The sequence below is a fragment of the Salarias fasciatus genome, chromosome 1, assembly GCF_902148845.1.
Source record: "Salarias fasciatus chromosome 1, fSalaFa1.1, whole genome shotgun sequence".
NCBI lineage: Eukaryota > Metazoa > Chordata > Actinopteri > Blenniiformes > Blenniidae > Salarias > Salarias fasciatus.
The window spans coordinates 21,226,096-21,244,921 of record NC_043745.1 but is presented as its reverse complement, the minus strand read 5'-3'; the positions used below and the strand labels follow the sequence as shown (position 1 = coordinate 21,244,921).

The following is an 18,826-nucleotide window of genomic DNA, read 5'->3' as shown; positions in this document are numbered from 1 at the left end:
ATTATTTAGATGAACATTTCCAAGAGTCACTGGTGGCCTCTGGAATTTTCTGTCCACCTAAACCCTGCATGCTTTATGTATTAAAATATAAAATATCTGAGTAGACCTCTGGTCTGTGTTTCAGTTTATCATCTCTTTAAAACAGCCCCGAGTTTGGTGAAAAAAAAAAAAAAAACCTGATTTCATCGATTTTTGAAGACAAAAGAAGAGTAATTGGAGTGGAGGAGCCATCAGGAGACCAGGAAGCAGACACTGGAGGAAGTGCTCGTGGGGAAGATCCCGCTGCTCTGATTGGTGCAGACCGTTCGAGTGTTTCCGTCGCTCCGGCCCTGCCGCGCGCTCTCCCCATCTGTGTCATGTATACCTGCACAGCCTGAGCCGCGTCCTGCTCAGCTTGCACCTGGACTCGATCTGCTGTCACTACGCGGCTTCAGTGAGTGATCCAGAGGCTGGATGTGAAGCAGGTAGGCTGAACCGGGGACCCGAAACACCAAACTGTGAGCGCAGTCTTTGTCCCGCAGCACCCCCCTCCAGCAGACCCGAAGCATGCTAACGGGGACCTGCTAACATGATGAAGGACCTGTGCTCCACAACAGAAGCTGCTCAGTGATGTGTCCATATGAAGATCTGATTTCGAGGCTGTTGTATGGCTTAACCGTGTGGCGGGTTGTAGTAATCTGTGCGTATAAACGGCAACAAAACACAAATGTTAGCCTTAGCTGGAAAAGCTAGCTGCACTCCCAGTGAAGTGGCTAGGCTAGCATAACAGCTGCTAATGCTACATGGAATAGAATGGAAACACTTGGATTAATCCCAGATGCTGTTCACGGGATGAAAGCGGCTTTCACGTTTGTTTTGTTTACACATTTCTGAGAATTAATTGTGCAACTGAGTATGAACTCAGTTGAAACTGAGAGTGGCATCTACGTTTTAACAAGAGATTGCTCATTTGTAGTCCTTAATAATGTATAAGCGAGATTGGAGTTGAAACTGGCATGTGCGAGAACCCGCTGTTGACTTCCGGGTCAGAGGTCACGGTATATAAACAACCTCATCTCGCCATATTGCTTTCTTCAGACTCTTGATCAAACTAGTTTAAAGAGTGTTGTCCAGCTTGGGAAGTTGTTGGTGTGGCTTTAGTCCAGTTGAAACTATGCCTGTGTGTGCTGTTATCGGTTGTGGTAATGGCGATTATGCGCTGAACAAGTGGCGATCTATTGACTGCCGAGAGCACCCTGGGGTGAAACAAGATATGGGGAGATGCATTTGCCCCCCGCCGTTCATGCTGTTCCCATTTTCAACTGAGAGGAAGAACCCAGAAAGGAGAATGGCTTGGGTGAAGCTCATCAAAAGAAAGGACGAAATAACAGGTGAAATAATCTTACTTTTTTAATTATTTGTGCACGATTTTAAAGTCCTACTTTTTGAGTTACTGTTATATCTGTCTCTATCTAATGATCTTAAAAATGTTGATACAAAAAGTCATAAAATTAACATTTTTCTTTGCTTTTCAGGAAGATACTGGTTGCCAAAGAGATTTTCCCGGGTGTGTTCGAAGCATTTTTCCGAAGGGCGACCCACAACAGAGTGGCCTGACCCTGTGTTTCAGCTTGGATATACTGCCGATCGATCTCCGAAGGCCCAGCACAAGCTCCATACTCCTCGAGATCTCTTCCACTCAGGAGATGACCACCCAACATCGCAGCCAGAAGACTGTCAAATGGCCAGCGGCATGGACGACAACAGCACTGACATGACCGCCACAGTTGGGACAGCACTCACAGACCACAATTCCGCTTCCTGTCCAACTCGTGCAGCCAACACACAACCAGAAGATGATGACCACGCAGAATCGAAGTATGAGAATGCTTTCCCCTCCTTGTAGTCCGTCAAGAGTCTGGTTTGAAGGTCCTTCTCACTCTTCTCATTGAGGTACTCCGCCAAGTCTCCGCACATGGTGGGGGGCCACATGGTCATGGCTTGGCTCTCGCCCATCCAACTGGTTGACAAGTCGGCCAGGGGATCTGGCAGCTACCCACCATACGACGCCATCTTGCCACAGTGTTTATGTGCCTTGACCTTTGACCCTGCCCACAGTCCCCTGCGCACACGGAACTCCAATCTCACTTATTCCCTGTGGTGAACGCAAAGCATTGTGGGAAATCGCGGTCAACACTGAGCAGAATCTAATCAAAAGAATAAGGGGATTGAATTGAGTTTAGATTGTTGAGCTGAAAAATACTATCTACTTGCTGCATTGTCTGCATTAGCCGTTCTTAAGATCACCATGAGATAAGCAAAGGAACAGGCCTCTGTTTAGGGCTGGAAGGTATGGGAGAAAGCCCTGACACGATATTTTTAATATCAAAGATTAAAGATTTTTAATATTAAACTAATAACTCCATTTGTTCGTTTTAATGTCCTCCGTCACTCTGAGCTGAGATTTGAAGATAGATGGAAGGATGAGGCTGATTCAGTATCGGGTTCGATATCAATGGATCGGAAATTTCTGATCAAACCTGTAGAGATTTCCAATTCGTAAACAATGTCTGTGCTTTAATGTTGTCTGCTGAAATGTCTCCACAGATAATTCCTGCAAGCTGGCTGCAAAATGCAGAATGGATTTCCTGAATGGAGGCGTGTCTCAGTGAGATTCCTGAATTTACTTGTCTCATTGAAATGTGCCTCCATTCAGGAATCCATCCCACATTTTGCAGCCGGCTGTCAGAGCAGCCTGTAGCACTATCTGTACTGTGCCTAGCTAACTTTTCATGACAACGTGTTGGCTGTTTTGGAAGTATTTTGGCCATGGAGAAGAAAGATGCAAGGAGCCAGCAGGAATCACTGGGAGTAGTTTCACTGGCTCTGGTCGAGACCAGATCCATGTCATGTTTAAGCCAAAACTCCCACTGTCATTGATTTGTGCCGTTCAGATGCACATTACTGTACTGTGCGTGCGTGCGTGCGTGCGTGCGTGCGTGTGTGCGTGCGTGCGTGCGTGCGTTGCTTACACACTTCACACCCTTTCTTTTTTAAAAAAAAAATCTTAATTTATTGCTGATAATGTATCTAAGAATGTATCTAATTCACACTGTTCAGAAGAAGTAGCCCTTTGTATTTTATTTGGAGAGCAGTATTGTGAGAGAAGCTTACCCTTTCTGTGTGTCTGTCTTGAATTCAATCAATATTGCCGGTCAACTTTAAGCCCTTACAGTTGCATATTGGTTATCAGTATGGGATTTTTTTCCCTGTTAGTAGTATTCCCTGTTTTTCTGGCTTTCTTTTCTGACTTTATACCATAGATGGTAAATACAATGGATAAAGCTTTCATGACGTCACCCATCGCGTTCCGAAATCCAATTCTGAAGATTTCAGGTGGTCAGCAGGACGTCTCCATATTGAACGTTTGAAACTGGATGTAAATGTGATTGGTCCAGTCTGTCACGTGGACAGAGGAGGTGCTGTGATAGGATGACTTATGCAAAACTTTAACTCGTAATATAAAATTAACGGGTGATTTATGTGAAAATTGGAGCTTGTTGGTGCGTTATTTCGAACATGTTAACATAAAGAATTTTTTTAATAAAGTAAAGGAAAATAAAAGAAATACATAAAAAATTCAACACATGATCGGAATAGCACTTTAAGTTGTGCTGCACTCCTGCCATTCGACAATTAGCCTGTTTGTTGCTCATTTTTCAATGTTGTTACCACCAACTCACTCCATGTGCAGGGGCGTGGTCTGCTTCAGCAAACTGACTAAGAGCGATTGTGATTGGTGGATCACTGCACACAGTGGGTTTGTTAGGTCCCCTTGTCGGGAACATTGATTTCATTTGTTTCCAACATTGCAGGGACCTGCGCTATAACTATTGTGTATATTGCATCTAGATGCTGAAACAATGTATCATTGGGCATCAATTACAAACATATGGGTGCTTGAAGTTTAGCAACAGGTTAACATTCACTGACCACTCTGTGATAACATGGATCCAGTTCTTTGCCTTTCCGTTTCTGCCATGGCCCAACTCTTTTTTTTTCTTTAGCCCGGTCCATTCAGTGTTATTTTGGCTCGCCATTGGAGTCCCTTTTTGTTCAACGTAGCAGTCAGTGCTGGTTGGCAACTACTATAAAAGCCAGCTGGCTTGCCCTTGTTGTTTTGAGTAGCGTTCCCATAATGCTGTGCTTCTTGATGACACAGCCCTCTGTGTTGGTCACATGCTCAGGTAATATCGGTTGCTCAATTGCTGATGTGCACTGACCATTTTTTTTTAATATAAATTGTAGTTTGTGGTCATGCCATGAGAAACCACAGATCAGTGTCTTGCATTATGATTGACATGAAGTTAACATAATTAGAAACTCTCGAGACATGTATGTTATTAAAGGTGCAATAATAAAACATTACAATTAAAATAGTTAGAATTATTCTCATTTTTCTCCTTTCATTGAAGAAACGGTCCCTTTAAACAATCTGTCCTCTCCATCAACAAGTTTTGTTCTTTCAAAATGAGAGTTACAGGTCGGAACAGCTGTAGTGGACGGAGCCAGACGTCACACTTTCGGTTTCCACAGCCAATCATATGTGAGTTCCCGAGTTGCCAAACAAGCTTCACAACATTCCATATTTTATTACCATGCCGTCAGATGCACCAATGACCATCGGCCACGCGTGCGCTAGCGTGACACGCCTGAACGGTCTAAACTCACTTAGTCTCCCAAACTGGCAACCTGCACGACGCTTTCCGAAGGGGAGGAGGGGGGAGCGTTATGTGACATAATATTACTTATTGCACCGTTTAAACCTTTTAAAAATGTTGTTTGCTCTTCTTGCGGTATTTGATGCTTATTCATGAACCTCTGCCATTCCTGCTTTTAATAAACAAACTGGAACTTTATTTGAAGTGAGCCAACAACTGCATCAGTAGTCAGTGCTATTGTTAACTGCGCTTCTGTCACACCATCCAGCTTCTTTGTCCAATCAAATCAAAAATGTTCACATCTGTGGGCACCTCAGAGTTGGCCTATGGCAGGGAGCTGGAGCACCCAGAGTGAACGTGCAAACTCAACACAGAGAGGCATTCAGCCGAGCTGAAACCAGGAAAAACCCTCTTTTCTTGTTTTATTCTCAGAGTTACATGTTAGAGTTCACAGCTTTAAAATTTCTCGCTGGAAAAACATTGAAAATCTTCATCATCCACAGTGCAGCAAATGGAAATGTTGTGATGTTTTTATTTGATGTGTAAATAGAGAAAGGTTTGCTGTGGGTGATAATGTTTACATGTTGCTTTGTATACATTATACTGGTGGTGGAATTGCACAGCATGATTTTTTGATATATTTCAAGTGAATGAGTGCTCATATGGAATAAATGCAGATTGCAGCTGAGGTTGCACAACATACAATAAAACACATTGCAAAAGACTGAAGAGCAGTCAGTTACATGTCCTTGCACTGGCCATGTCAAATTGAGCTCAAGTTCTAAAACTGCTTTGCTTCATTGAGTCGCTCTGCAACACTTGAACCAGAGAGGAGGGGTTGCTTATGAAGAGAGAGATTTTACATGGTCAGTGATTCACTTTGCAAAGCACTTCATCACTTATTGGGCATCATGCATCTCTGTCATGTTTAGATTATGCGAGGGTGGATGCAGGAGAGATCGTATTGCTGACCGTCTCGTATGTTACATGTAGATTTAGCAGTCAGCGGGTTTTTGTCAGTGCACATGCAGAAAATTTCTGCTCCAATTTCACACCTGAGTCCGTTGATGTAACTGTGGTTCTTTACTTAGGTGGATTCTATTCCTCCGGCGACTGGAATTTAAATCCAAGTCCCCAACACTCAAGGTGAAACCGTAGCCTGATGTCCTGTGTATTCAGCAAAACATGTGCTCGAAGGAAGCCGCGAGTTTGAATTGATTTGCGATTCCAAAATCATGTTGAATGAATAAAAAGCTAATGTGAGGTCTGCACACTAACAAACTGCAACCCTGGATTGTCATGCGATGGAAATCAGGAAATCATTACCGGACATTTAGAAGTGAATTCACATCTTTCAGCTTGGTGTGATTTATCGGCGTTTGGGGCCTCTGTCCTGCAATCAAGCTGTTTATTAATTTAGCACGGAAAAGAGTTTTTTCAATGGCCTTTTGTTTTGAATGGGCTTTGTTGATGTTTTTTATTATTATTATTATTATTATTATTATTATTATCATCATCATCATCATGCAACAGAAACATGTAGGTAGGCACAATAAACCTGAAATTGCTGTAGTCAGTTTAAATGGCACTGAATTAGCATCATAAACATTTAGTAATGAAAGCGTTATTTTAATGGATTTCACTCATAGTGTGAGGCAGTTAAAGACCTGAGAGAAGAGCTCAATTCATCCACTCTCTCACACACGGCCAGAGGGGTGACAGCTGCCATGCATGGTGCTTGGTCTCTAGTATCAATCCAGGAGTCCGTATCTTGCTCAAGGACACTTTGACATATAGACAGGGTGAGATGGAGATCAAACCTAAAACCTTGTGATTTGGGAAAACCCACCATTAGGATACAGTCGGTTATAGATAGGAGCATATATTTGGTATTTGCTTCCTCCAGTACTTTTAAAAACAAGTCTGAATGTTGGCTGAAGCCTTTTTTTCTTTTCCTTTTCTTTTGCAGATTCACGATGTCGGAACTTTTTATGGAGTGTGTGGAGGAGGAGCTGGAGCCGTGGCAGAAACAAGCATCAGAAGTTCAGTTGATAGAAGACGACGACGACGACGACGAGCCCATCTTTGTGGGAGTGTTGTGTACGTCAAACCTTTCTCTGTTTGCATTTACAATGGGGGAAATAAGTATTGAACGCATTAACTGTTTTGTCATTACATTTATTTCCAAAGATGCAATTCATGTGACATTTCTTCCAGACACTGGTATTAACTCAAATAATCCACACAAAAGAAATCACAACATTCAAATCCATAAATAGTGATTATGTGGAATTAAGTGCAATAACACAGGAAAAAAGTATTGAACACACTATCTGAGACTTGTTTAATACTTTGTGGAGAAGCCTTTGTTTGCAATGACTGCTTCCAGACGCTTGTTGTATGTATGAACTAATCGCCCACACTGCTCAGGTGTGATTTTTGCCCATTCCTCCACACAGATTGTCTTCAAATCCTGAATATTCTTTGGTGCCCTCTGGTGAACCCTTATCTTTAGTTCTTTCCACAAATGTTCGATCGGATTTAAGTCAGGTGATTGACTGGGCCATTCTAACACATTGATTTTCTTTTTTTTAAACCATTCGAGAGTCAACTTTGCCGTGTGCTTCGGATCGTTGTCCTGTTGAAAGGTCCAGCCCCGTCTCATCTTCATCATCCTGGTGGATGGCAGGAGGTTCATCTCAAGAATTTGCCGATAGATGTTTCCATTCATTGCTCCTTCAATTATATGAAGTCTGCCAGTACCACGAGATGAGAAACAACCCCATGCCATGATGTTTCCACCACCAAACTTCACTGTTGGTATAGTGTTATTTGGGTGATGTGCAGTGCCATTTCTCCTCCAAACATGGTGTGTAGTATGACAGCCAAAAAGTTCAATTTTGGTCTCATCTGACCAGACAACATTCTCCCAGTATTCCACAGGCTTATCCAGATGCTGTTTAGCAAACTTTAGACGAGCTTCAACATGCCTTTTTTTGAGGAACGGAGTCTTGCGGGCTGAGCGTCCATAGAGGCCATGGCGGTGGAGTGCATTGCCTATCGTTTTCTCTGTAACACTTGTACCTGCTGCCTCCATGTCTTGCTGGAGTGCTTTCCGGGTGGTCCTTGGCTCTTTGAGAACTCTTCTGGCCATCTTTCTGACTCCCTGGTCAGAAATCTTGCGAGGAGCTCCTGTGCGCGGCCTGTTGATGATAAGGTGATGCTTCTTCCACTTGCGGATAATGGCCCCAACGGTGCTTACTGGAATACTCAGATTCTTTGAGATAAGTCTGTAACCAGTTCAATTCTGATGCTGAGCAACAATCAGGCTGCGAAGGTCTTGAGAGAGCTCCTTGCTTTTACCCATCATGAGATGTGTCTTGTTTGACTACTTGGTGAAAAAACAACCTGTTTATAGGGCCATCAATTAGCACTAACCCAGCTGATGTTGGTTTGCACTTATAGGAAGTACAAAGACTAATTACTTTCAGGTGTGAGATGGTATGGTGCCTTTCCTTGACAAACTATACAGCTTTCCCATGGTGTGTTCAATACTTTTTTCCTGTGTTATTGCACTTAATTCCACATAATCACTATTTATGGATTTGAATGTTGTGATTTCTTTTCATGTGTGGATTATTTGAGTTAATACCAGTGTCTGGAAGAAATGTCACATGAATTGCATCTTTGGAAATAAATGTAATGACAAAACAGTTAATGCGTTCAATACTTATTTCCCCCATTGTATGTTTATGATTTGGACGAGGATGTGGGATTTGGTCACATTAGGAGTCAAGCTACTGATTACATCTAACTTAATCTGGTTATTTGGTTTGCCCATTGTACGTTATAATAGAAAGATGAGGTTTTGCTCTGAAGTTATTACAGTTTATCTAAATTATAATTTCATTGATGTCGCGTGCTTCCATGAGTTTAAGCAGATATTACAGCAATCAGTTTGTTTTTTTCTTCTTAAATGTTTTACAGCTAATAACCAGAAGGATGCTAAGTCCAGCCCTCCTCCCCGTCCTCAGAGGAACAGTGTGGGCAAACAGGAAGTGAAGCGGACTGTTCCTCAGCCGGCCGTTGTCCCGTCACCCATAGTGCTGCCCCTCAGCATAACAGGAAACGCAGTGAACACGGCGCCGCCCACATTGAGCACCGTAACCCCGCAGCCCGTTATTGTCAATAATCAGGTAGTTTTTCTATAAAATCCATCCCTTGCAAATGATTTACAATCACAACACCACCAGTCAAAAAGTGCATTTGTGTTATTTCCCCAGGGTTTTATTGTCACTTCTCCACAATTAGCAAACAGCAGCGAATTCATCAATTCCCTCGGGACTCGGTATCCGCCCGGGACGTCGTTTGCAATCGTACCAGGTGAATCTCAGCGGGGAATCCTTCAGAACGGTGAATCTCTGTCCTCTTTTAGTTACAGCTGTGTATCGTCTTTCCTTCCAGCGGGCCAGCAGCAGCTCTTTCAGCAGGTCACTCCGGGCACGGTGATCCCCGGCGTCGTCCACAGGCCTCAGGTGCAACAAATAAGCAACAACGTAGTGACTTTGTCGAACGTCCGGAGTCCCGCCGTGTATTCCACTCAGTCCAGCCAGCTGCAGCTCAGCCGGCCCAACCCACAGGCTGTGCAGACCTTCTCCCTGCCCGTCAAGGTCAACAACGTTAACAGAGGTAGTGGTATCAATGTGTTGATTATACATCATGCCACTGCTTGAATCAGCTGGGTAAATTGCTGAAATGTGGCGGTTTGACTTCTCGTGATGCAGATCAAAGTTTAGTGAAGCGAGGCTTGACGCCACAGGAGCTGGACAGCGCCGTGAAGAGAGTTAAACGTGACTTGCGTGAGTTTGTTTTCCTAGACAATTTTCTTTATTTATCAATTTGTGTTTTTGCAGTCATTTCATGGCCGATGTGTCTAAATTATTGTAATTTTTAATGATGTTCTTTCTTGTAGCGCCGCCAAAGGTGGCCGTACGAGTGGAGAATGGCGTCCTGAAGAAAAAGTGCCCGAATTGTCTGGAGGAATTTCACTCAGATGAGGCGCTCAGCTATCACATGTTGGTGAGTGAAACTGGTTTGGAAAGAGAGATGCTCTGCCGCACAGCTGCTGTTGTTAAAATGTGATGGTTAATCCGTCGTAGTGGCGGTGATGCTAATGGCTCTTCTCTAACTGAGGAGATGGATCAACTCTCAGCATCAGTTTGTTTTGTCCTTTTTGTTTCTGAAGCTCAAACTGGACTGAAAACCAAAGTGTTGAAGTTGTCCTCCTTTATTCCAGAGTTGCTCTGCAACCCTCGGAGGTTCTTCATCTCTCAACGCAAACAAACGCATCATGTTGGTCTCTGATTTCTACTACGGCCGCTTCGAGGGCGACGTGTTCAAGAAGGACGCGCAGAAGACCAACACCACTTTCAAGTGCCAGAGCTGCTTAAAGATTCTCAAGAACAACATCAGGTATGTTCATTCCTTCGTAGTGTTCGTGATGTGTTCACTGACTTACGCCAGTGTGCTCAGTGTCAATAAACGCTGAAATAAATTTCAAGAGGTTTAAAATAAACCGATTATCACCAGTTCCTCTCTGCCTGCAGACAGCAGCTGAAATGTTCTCACAGCCAGACGTTAAGAAATAAACAGAGTCTGTCCTCTGACAATAAAGACGAGGTGGAGATCTTCCTCTGCCCAAACCGCAGCGTTGCTCTCAGATGGATGGCGATATCAGACCATTTCCCCCGGGGGCCTAAAGATGAAAAATGACTGCTAGTTTAGGTGGCGTACGATCGCCTCCTTTCATTAAACAAGTTTGCTTTGGAGCGTCGCAAAAAAAAAAAAAAAAGAAAAAAAGCTTCTGTAAGCTGCTTTTAATGGGGAAACACATTTGTACGGTGAGCCTCGAGGTCAGAGTTCACCCACAGAAAAAAAATTTCTATTAGAGGAGCTGAGGTAGCACAATATACGGGACTGAAAAATGGGCCGCGTCTCGCCGGGGCAGCGGTGGCGGGTAGCTGCGGAGCTGCTCCTCGCCGCTGCGGGGCACTGCGTCGTTAAGCAAAGCCCAAATTTTTGTGTAATCGCTGATATTATAAGAGCCATTATGCATGCTTAAGGAGTGAGATTCGCTGAGAGTGCGTCATTTATCACAAAAACCTCTGGGACCTGGACCATAACCACTGCACGCACACAGGCCATAAATATTCAATTAAATCCCCACTACTTGGTTTTAATGCACCTATTTATTACATTGAAGAATATTCCTCAAATTACTGCATGCAAGTAGAAACCCTAAGAGGTGTTTAAAACGCTGAATTCAGTCATGTTTGAGCCATTTTGGGTGACATCAATGCACACATTGTTTTAACTAACAGATTAAAGGTGTGTAAATGGCAAACATGCTTAAAGAAGTGAAATGGAATTATTCTTTCTCTGTTTCTCTCATTTAATGTTTTCATAATATTACAGTGTGTATAATGCTAAATTGTTTTCAACACGTGCAGCGATCACAGGTGTGACATTGTAATTTTCTCTGTACTCTGCATTTCAATCAGAAACTTCAAGTCCTTTTTTCCTGTGAACACATTTAACATCTTGGTCTTTTTCTAGCTTTTTTCAGTCTTGCGCGCTAACTTGCTGATCCTAACATTCCTGTTTAAAGTCGATACACACTCTGCTAAAACTCAGAAATGTGTTTTCTTTAGTGAGAACGTGTTTAATCTGCACTGGGAGTCTTTTGATTTGAACCAGTCTGAGGAGCGTGGAAATGACACAGCCCTCCCCCTCTCTCTCTGTCTGTCTCCGTCTCCTTCACAGGTTCATGAATCATATGAAACACCACCTGGAGCTGGAGAAGCAGAACAGCGAGAGCTGGGAGAGCCACACCACCTGCCAGCACTGCTACCGGCAGTACATGACCCCCTTCCAGCTGCAGTGCCACATCGAGAGCGCGCACAGTCCCATCGAATCTTCAAGTATGAGACCTGCCTCGACCATCTAGAGGAGCTCACTCTTTGGATTTTTGTAACTTTGATCCATTTCTCTCTCACGCTCTCTTTATTTAAGCCAATTGTAAGATCTGTGAGCTGGCGTTTGAGTCAGAGCAGGTGCTGCTGGAACATATGAAGGGAAACCACAAACCCGGGGAAATGCCTTACGTCTGCCAGGTCCTGCCGCCGTCACCGAGTCACATTTCGCATCCTGCGTCGGGCGCGATCACCAGTACTGAGTTTCTCTTTGGTTGATTCCGCAGGTGTGCAATTACAGGTCGTCCTTCTTCTCGGACGTTGAGACGCATTTTCGGACTGTCCACGAAAACACGAAGGACCTGCTGTGTCCCTTCTGTCTGAAAGTTCTTCGGACCAGCCACATATACATGCAGCACTACATGAAACATCAGGTAGGATGCAGTTAAGAGTGTTCCCTTTGTATAATCAGTACTGTACACGTGTTAGAGGCCCGTGATTCCAAACATACAGCCAGAATCGCAATCAGATTTTTTGAAAGCACTCGTTTTTTTTCCGTCTCACACCAACCTGAAACATTGCAGATTTCTCTATTTAGAGTAGAGCAGTTTCTTCTCCTTTTGTTTCACAATTTGCTGAATTTGAAAACGGATTCGCAAGTTGGAGCTCACGCTCGCTTTGTGCTTCTGGCTTTGGGTTTGGATTGATTCGGCTGTCTCATGAACGGCTCGCTGTAATTCATAAACAGCTGACAATAAACCCTGCTTCTCCTCACCTGCCCCGAATGAGCGATCAATATGGAGGAGTTAGAACCCAATGAATTAATTGCGCCTCTATTCTTAGCGTTTGGAAGAGATCATGCTTGTTCTACAGTTCCAGTGAATTCCAAATGAAACATCTCAGTAATTAGCCTCCAGCCGCACCACTTATTCATCACGTTCTTTTGTGTTTCAGTTGTTAGACCTTTTTTTTTGTGTGTGTGTTTCAGAAAAAAGGGATCCATCGCTGTGGGAAATGCCGACTGAATTTCCTCACCTACAAGGAGAAACTGGAGCATCGGACTCACGTCCACAAAACCTTCCGGAAACCTAAAGCCCTGGAGGGCCTTCCTCCGGGTACAAAGGTCTGAGCCCGCCATCTTTTGTATTTTTCCATTTTCTTAAGACGCAGTTGTCACACGTGTTGCGTTCCTGTCTGCAGGTGACCATTCGAGCGTCCCTCACAGGAAAGGCACCAGTCATGGCCGCCTCAGCGGACCGATGCAGTTACGTCACCAGCCCAGAGAAGAGTTCCAACCATCAGACCAAACCTCCGTTCAGTGTTTCCAAGTTCAAGCTAAATGTGACCGGAGCGGGCAAAGCCAAGACGGCCCAGGCCAAGAAGCAAGATCGTCGAATGGCCAAGCACAACCTGTCCCTCAGACACCTCAGGTTGTAAACTCAGCGTCTCTACACAGCAGCACAGTTCAAATTGCACACACTAGCTGGGGTTACATACAAGACACAGATATCATTTTATTTAACGGTAACCTCTTTATGATGCAAGTTGCTACAGAAACCCAGTGTCGTCCTCCAGGGTTCCTCATCCCGCCCCGACTCCGCCTCCCGAGCGTTCAGGACAGGCTGGGAGCAAATTAATGGATGTTGTTAAAGCCTACCTGCTCACAAAAGAGCTAATTGGGATTCAATTAATTTTCTGGACACTCTTCATTAGGCAGACTAAATATAATCCAGTGTGTAGGAGGACTTCTTTAAGTAGATGACTGTTAAATTTGCTTTATAAGACAGTAATCAAAAACAAAGGACTGGTTTTTGTCACAGGCTTTCAGAAAATAACGACTTGTGTTTACACGATGGAAACAGGCACTGAGTTACATACTGGTTTTTTGTGCCGGATGCATGAAGCAGCATCGCTAATGAAGGAAATCAAATAATTATACTACTTTTACTGCTCTGTCAGCAAATTTGACTGAACTCACGAGGAGAAACTGCTTCACTGACTTCATGCTATGCTTGCAGCATCTATCCAGGACATTATACCTGCATCGAATGCAACGCAGACATTGACGACTTCTTCTCTCACTTCCCGATGGTTTCAAATTGTGGCGCCTGCAAATATCGAACAAGTTGCAAAGTGTCCATCAGCAATCATATGATACGGTGAGCAACTGATTCCTTTAAATGTGTATCGGTGCCTTCTGCGTTCTCTCCGTTGTGCGGATTTTGTAACGGAAATGTTTCCTGTGCCTTCTTTCTTCAGATTCCACAGCACCATCACCAAGAACAGATTTCACAAAATGAACCACAAGAAGTGTTCGTCAGCACTAAAGTGAGCGCAGGAGCTCTAACTCTACAGACCAGGGAGCCCGATCCCGCTTGAGCCTGAACATAACAGGATCGTTTCTCTCTCCAGATTAACTCTGATCTGTCTCAACTGTGACCTAATTGTGGACTCGTCCGGTGGCGACCTGATGACCAAACACTTGAACGACCGACCGAATCACTCCTGCAAGGTCATCCTGGAGAAAGGTAGAGTTTCCTCTCTGAGCGCCACCACTGTCAGCCTGCATTCAGTGTCACAACTTTCTTGAAAAGGTTTTTTTGTTTTGTTTTTAACCCAGCAGATTTCAAAGCCAAAGATCGAGTGTGAGTAGAAACTACTACCCACATTACATCCTGTTTATTTTAATTCAATCATGCTCAAGGCCGGAGATTGATTCTTTAAAGGTGACACTGCGCTTCCACACTTCCATGATTTTTCCGATGGAAATGTGGCCGAGTGTCACCAACAGTGGAGTCTGCTGCTTAACCCGGAGCAGCTCTGCTGGGACACCGACACCCACAAGGGAAACATGAAGCTTTCTTTACCCACCAGCAGAAGTGTTCAGGGCTGAATATCCGTCTGTACAAACTTTACTTTCCTGTCTGAAGGAAGCGCTGTTTATCTGTCATTGTGCAGTCCGCACTGTCTGATCTGTAAGCGTTCAGCTTAAAAGTTACCATATTAGGAGAGCATTACAGCAAAATATTATTTATCTTAAGAAAAATAGTAAATGTCTGTAAAACAACAGAGACGATCAGCTGTTTCGGAGGGAAGCCAGAAAATTCCCACAATGCACTGTGGTCATTTGAGTTTGTGGAGATCCAATGACAGCAACAAACCAGAGTCAGTCAGGCACTGAGTCAGTCTGTATCAACCTCACGTCAATTAAATGAGAATATACAACAAAAAAAGTGCAAAATTCATCAATGTAGCAGTGATGAGCTGCGAGCTTTAAGTACAGTCTGTACTTCTTCAAGTGATCATGTAAACTGCATAATGCGATATTCTTTATTGATACAGCAGTTCGCTAATTATAAGAAATTAGACGAACTTGGATTAGATGAAATTCCGATGCTTTGATGCATGTTTACTGTTGATCTTATTTATTTAATTCTTTGACAAATGTAGAGAAGTGAAGTTGACAAAGAGCCGCTTCTGTGACGAGGAAACTGATTTCATCCTAAATCAAATGAAAGCCTGATCGTAGGTTTTTGCCACATTCAACATGACAAAGTGACAGATTTTGAAAACAACTGGAAGAATGGATCAATTGAAGAATGCAAATCATTTTTTTTTAACATCATCCTTTCAAACTGCATGTTAACATTTAATTATTGCATTTTCTTCTTTCTTTTGTTGGTTTTGTTGTTTTGAGTTTTTGCTTTTGTGTCCATGTTATTCCATGGAATAGTCATAAATAGGGCGCTGGCTTCAGCCCATTTCTCTCTTTTTGTTGGCATTTGTATTTTACATATCTGTATAATTTAGAAAATTAATCTTGTGTTGAACTTTGCTAAATCTACAGAAATTGTTGATAAATGCTGACTTGTCCCAAAAGAATAAGATTTTTAGTGTTTGACGACGTCGTTTGTCGATTCAGGTTGATTTGCTGACGATAAACCTCTTTCTGATGCTTCACTGCATGCATACAGGCTTCTCCACATGAGCCCGCCAGCCAAAACCCAGGTGCTGCTGTCACCGTCAGAACCCGCTAAAACACCAAACGAGACTTTTGCCAGTGTGGCGCCGCCCGTTCTAGAGCCCCTGTCCCCCGCAGTGTACGAGGAGGAGATTTCCACCGAGTTCAGCCTGACTGATGTTTCCACGAAAGAAGAAACGGAGCGGGCTGAGGCGTGCGCCTCCTCCACGTCCAGCCAAATGGAAGAGGCTTCGGATCGCCGTGAGGAGCCGGCGAGTAGCTCAGAAAGTCCAGAAGAGAGCGACAAGCCGCCGGCGTCCGTGCTGGAGCCCGCAGCGGAGGAGCAGCCTGAAGCCTGAGTCCGAAGATCGAACATTGACATTGTAAAAAAAAAAAAAAAAGACTTTGTCAGCTTTTCTTTCACAATTCTCATAGTTGTGATGCTTTTTTTTTTCTTCTTTTTTTTAAGGGAAGTAATCTCAAGTGGAATGATTGGCAATGCCAGTTTTAATAAAACTGGTAAAAACTTGTTGACTCCTCTGTAACGTGCGTTGCCTAACCATGTAAAATGTAGTTCTATCTCTAGATGAAAGTGCATCCACTCTTTCTCGCCTGGTGAACGTTGTGGTGGGGGATTTCTGCAGTAACGTCACATTAATATTCTGCACTTTGACGTGTTCCAGACCACTGACTGTCTTTCATCGCACTTTAAGGAGTGATGGTGTCTTTGATTGTTTTTATATATTCTGAGGAAAATGTCCTCATTTATACCGTGCTGGTTCTGTGTATAGCCCTCCGGTTGATGCTTGCCTGGGTTTTTCCCTTTTTTTTTTTTGTTTTTTTGTTTTTTTTTTTTGTTTGTTGTTTTGTAGTTGATGTATTACAGGCTTTAGCTAAGTTTGGATACAGAAAGCTTCCTCCCAGTTCCAACTATTAACATGAAATCAGTCTACCCAAATTAGTGGAAATGATCTTTGAGACCATGAAGAGTGATTTGAAGTAATTTCTGACTTGAATGTAAAACGTCAGTCGAATTTAGACCGACTTTTCTCTTGCGGCTACGTACTCAAACATTTCAGTTTTAAAATATGCATGTGGTCTTATGGAAGCGTGGGGCATATTTTAGACAAATTAGTTTTGTTTGTATTTTTTTTCTATCCTATTTATATTTAGTTACCATTTGATTGATTCTAGTCTGAGTTTGCAACACCAACACATATCTATAATTATGTTTTCCAGAGTGGGGAAAAGCGAGCCCAGACTTATTTTCTTTTCTAAAGACAGTTAAAAGCATATGTATATGAAACACTAGAGTCTGATTCTCAACGGAAAAAGGGGATGTCAGCTTTGTGAATCATGTGATTTGGTGGAGGCTTTATAGGTGGGACAACTGTGGGGTGTTTGTTGAAAAACACAGTCCCCCTTATAGGTTTTAGTTTTAAGTGTGACTTCCAGCTTTTGAAAAAAAGATGTGTATAGGTTGCGTTTGGTGCAGGTGAACAACATGAGACTTTGCTGTGTTCTCTGTTTTCACCACTCAGATGCCGGTGGCATGTAGTTATGTTCATAAATATTTGAACAGAGATAAAGTTTTTTTGTCATTTTATCGTAATGAATTTTGAATGGAACGGTTCAGATGCAGTTGAAGTGCAGACTTTTAGCTTTAACTCAACAAGTTGCATGAATATAGAAATATTCAAAGCAGTTTTTAACTATAACCTCTGAAAAGTAATTGGACAAATTCAATAACTGAAAATAAAATGTAATTTCTAATATTTGGCTGAAAGCTCTTTGCTGGCAGTGACTGCCTGAAGTCTTGAACTCATTGAGTCACCCGGCGCTGCAATTCATCCTTTCATCTGCCATTTGTGGGCCTTTCTGATGAAATGCATTCTCATTTTATTTAAGATCAGGAGTTGGTCATTCAAGAATTTTCCACTTTGCTTCTTAAACTCTAGTTGCTTCGGCTGAATGTTTTTGTTTCATCGTTCATCGGTTTTCTGAAATGCCGCCCAATCAGCTCAGCTGGATCTGAACAGACAGTCCGTCTCTGAACAAATCAGAATCTGCTTCTGTCCTGTGTCACATCATCAGTCAACAGCAGTGACTGGCAGCCATGCAGCCCAGCCCATTATGCTGCCTCCGCCATGTTTTACACATTATGATCCACTACTGTGGATCAGGAGTTGTTCTTTTCCATACTTTTTTTTCCCCATCCTCTGAACCTCAACAAAAAATGTTCTTCCAGAGCTGTGCTGGCTTTTTTTTCTTCTTCTTTTTCCTCGGCAACAAAAAAGGTGTTTTTCTGTTTTCACAGCCTAAGGATGGCTGGTTTCACCTGCATAGAGAGCTCCTTGGACTGTGGCATCCAAATGCAGCACCACACCTCAAAACAACTCCACTTTATCTGCTTAACTGATCATGACATAAGGAAGGACTTCCTCACACCTGTCCATGGAGTAGATTGTCAAGATTGCCCCATTAAAAAGAGGGTGACATTTTTTAAGGAGCTGATCCTCCCAAATCGTACTTCCACTCTGAATGTAGATATCCTCAAATGAAAACTGAGTCTGCACAATCTGTCCATTGCAAAACTATAATTTGATCATGTTTCTTCATACAGGTAAACAAATAAGACTTGTGTCAATGTCCAAATATTTATGAACTAAACTATGTTGCTTTTTTGGGTTGTGAACACTGATAGTAAAATAAGAAAATGACTTGTGTGTGTGAGTGAAAGAATGAGACATACTTTGTTTATTCATAGCTTTTTAAAAAGAGTTTCACTTGTATATACAGTAAAGCAAGTCTGTAAATGCGTCTCTGTCTGTGATGGCTCCATAGCTGTAATCTACAAAACCTGTTCTAACCACATTCCTGAAAGACGGTGTGTTCCTCTGAGGACACTTTGCTCTTAGTGCTCAAATAACTCGGCTTAGTTTGGAGTTTTCCTGTGCTTTGTTATGTAAATAAATCTTTATTACAATACTTGTTGGGTTGTTTCTGTATTGACAAAGCACCTGCCTAGTGACAGGTGAACATCTGAGTTCATTAAATCCATGAAATCAGGTGCAGAGTTTCTTTCTGTGCTGCTTCTTGACACAACCTACCTGTTACTATGTCAGCCTCCTCATTAACTTCTGTATTCATGATCCTGAACCCTGCTTTTGACAGTTGTCTGCATATTGGTAATG

General features: G+C 42.9%; 1 protein-coding gene across 3 annotated transcripts; it reads left to right on the top strand.

Moving 5' to 3' along the window:
• Positions 1-328: 328 nt before the first annotated feature.
• On the top strand, positions 329-18,614 carry znf280d (zinc finger protein 280D). 3 transcript variants are annotated; one of them, XM_030096334.1, is made up of 18 exons: positions 329-464; positions 6,670-6,800; positions 8,688-8,896; positions 8,984-9,083; positions 9,165-9,389; positions 9,485-9,559; positions 9,673-9,779; positions 9,997-10,172; positions 11,523-11,680; positions 11,772-11,872; positions 11,959-12,105; positions 12,660-12,794; positions 12,872-13,101; positions 13,690-13,830; positions 13,931-13,999; positions 14,084-14,199; positions 14,295-14,316; positions 15,646-18,614. In XM_030096334.1, exons 2-18 carry the CDS (start codon positions 6,677-6,679, stop codon positions 15,989-15,991), a joined length of 2,481 nt encoding a protein of 826 aa, XP_029952194.1. In that variant the 5' UTR covers positions 329-464; positions 6,670-6,676; the 3' UTR covers positions 15,992-18,614. The 3 variants fall into 3 exon arrangements, with proteins under 3 accessions (XP_029952194.1, XP_029952187.1, XP_029952204.1); XM_030096327.1 differs by having other exon boundaries at positions 14,292-14,316; XM_030096344.1 differs by lacking the exon at positions 14,295-14,316 and having other exon boundaries at positions 15,646-15,806.
• The last annotated feature ends 212 nt before the right edge of the window (positions 18,615-18,826 follow it).

What these genes read in the sequence shown, in the direction of transcription:
- znf280d (XM_030096327.1), top strand. Translation starts at nt 6,677, where the DNA reads ATGTCGGAACTTTTTATGGAGTGTGTGGAGGAGGAGCTGGAGCCGTGG. An exon ending in CATCTTTGTGGGAGTGTTGT is followed by an intron (nt 6,801 to 8,687) that starts GTACGTCAAACC and finishes AATGTTTTACAG; the next exon opens with CTAATAACCAGAAGGATGCT. An exon ending in CCGTTATTGTCAATAATCAG is followed by an intron (nt 8,897 to 8,983) that starts GTAGTTTTTCTA and finishes TTATTTCCCCAG; the next exon opens with GGTTTTATTGTCACTTCTCC.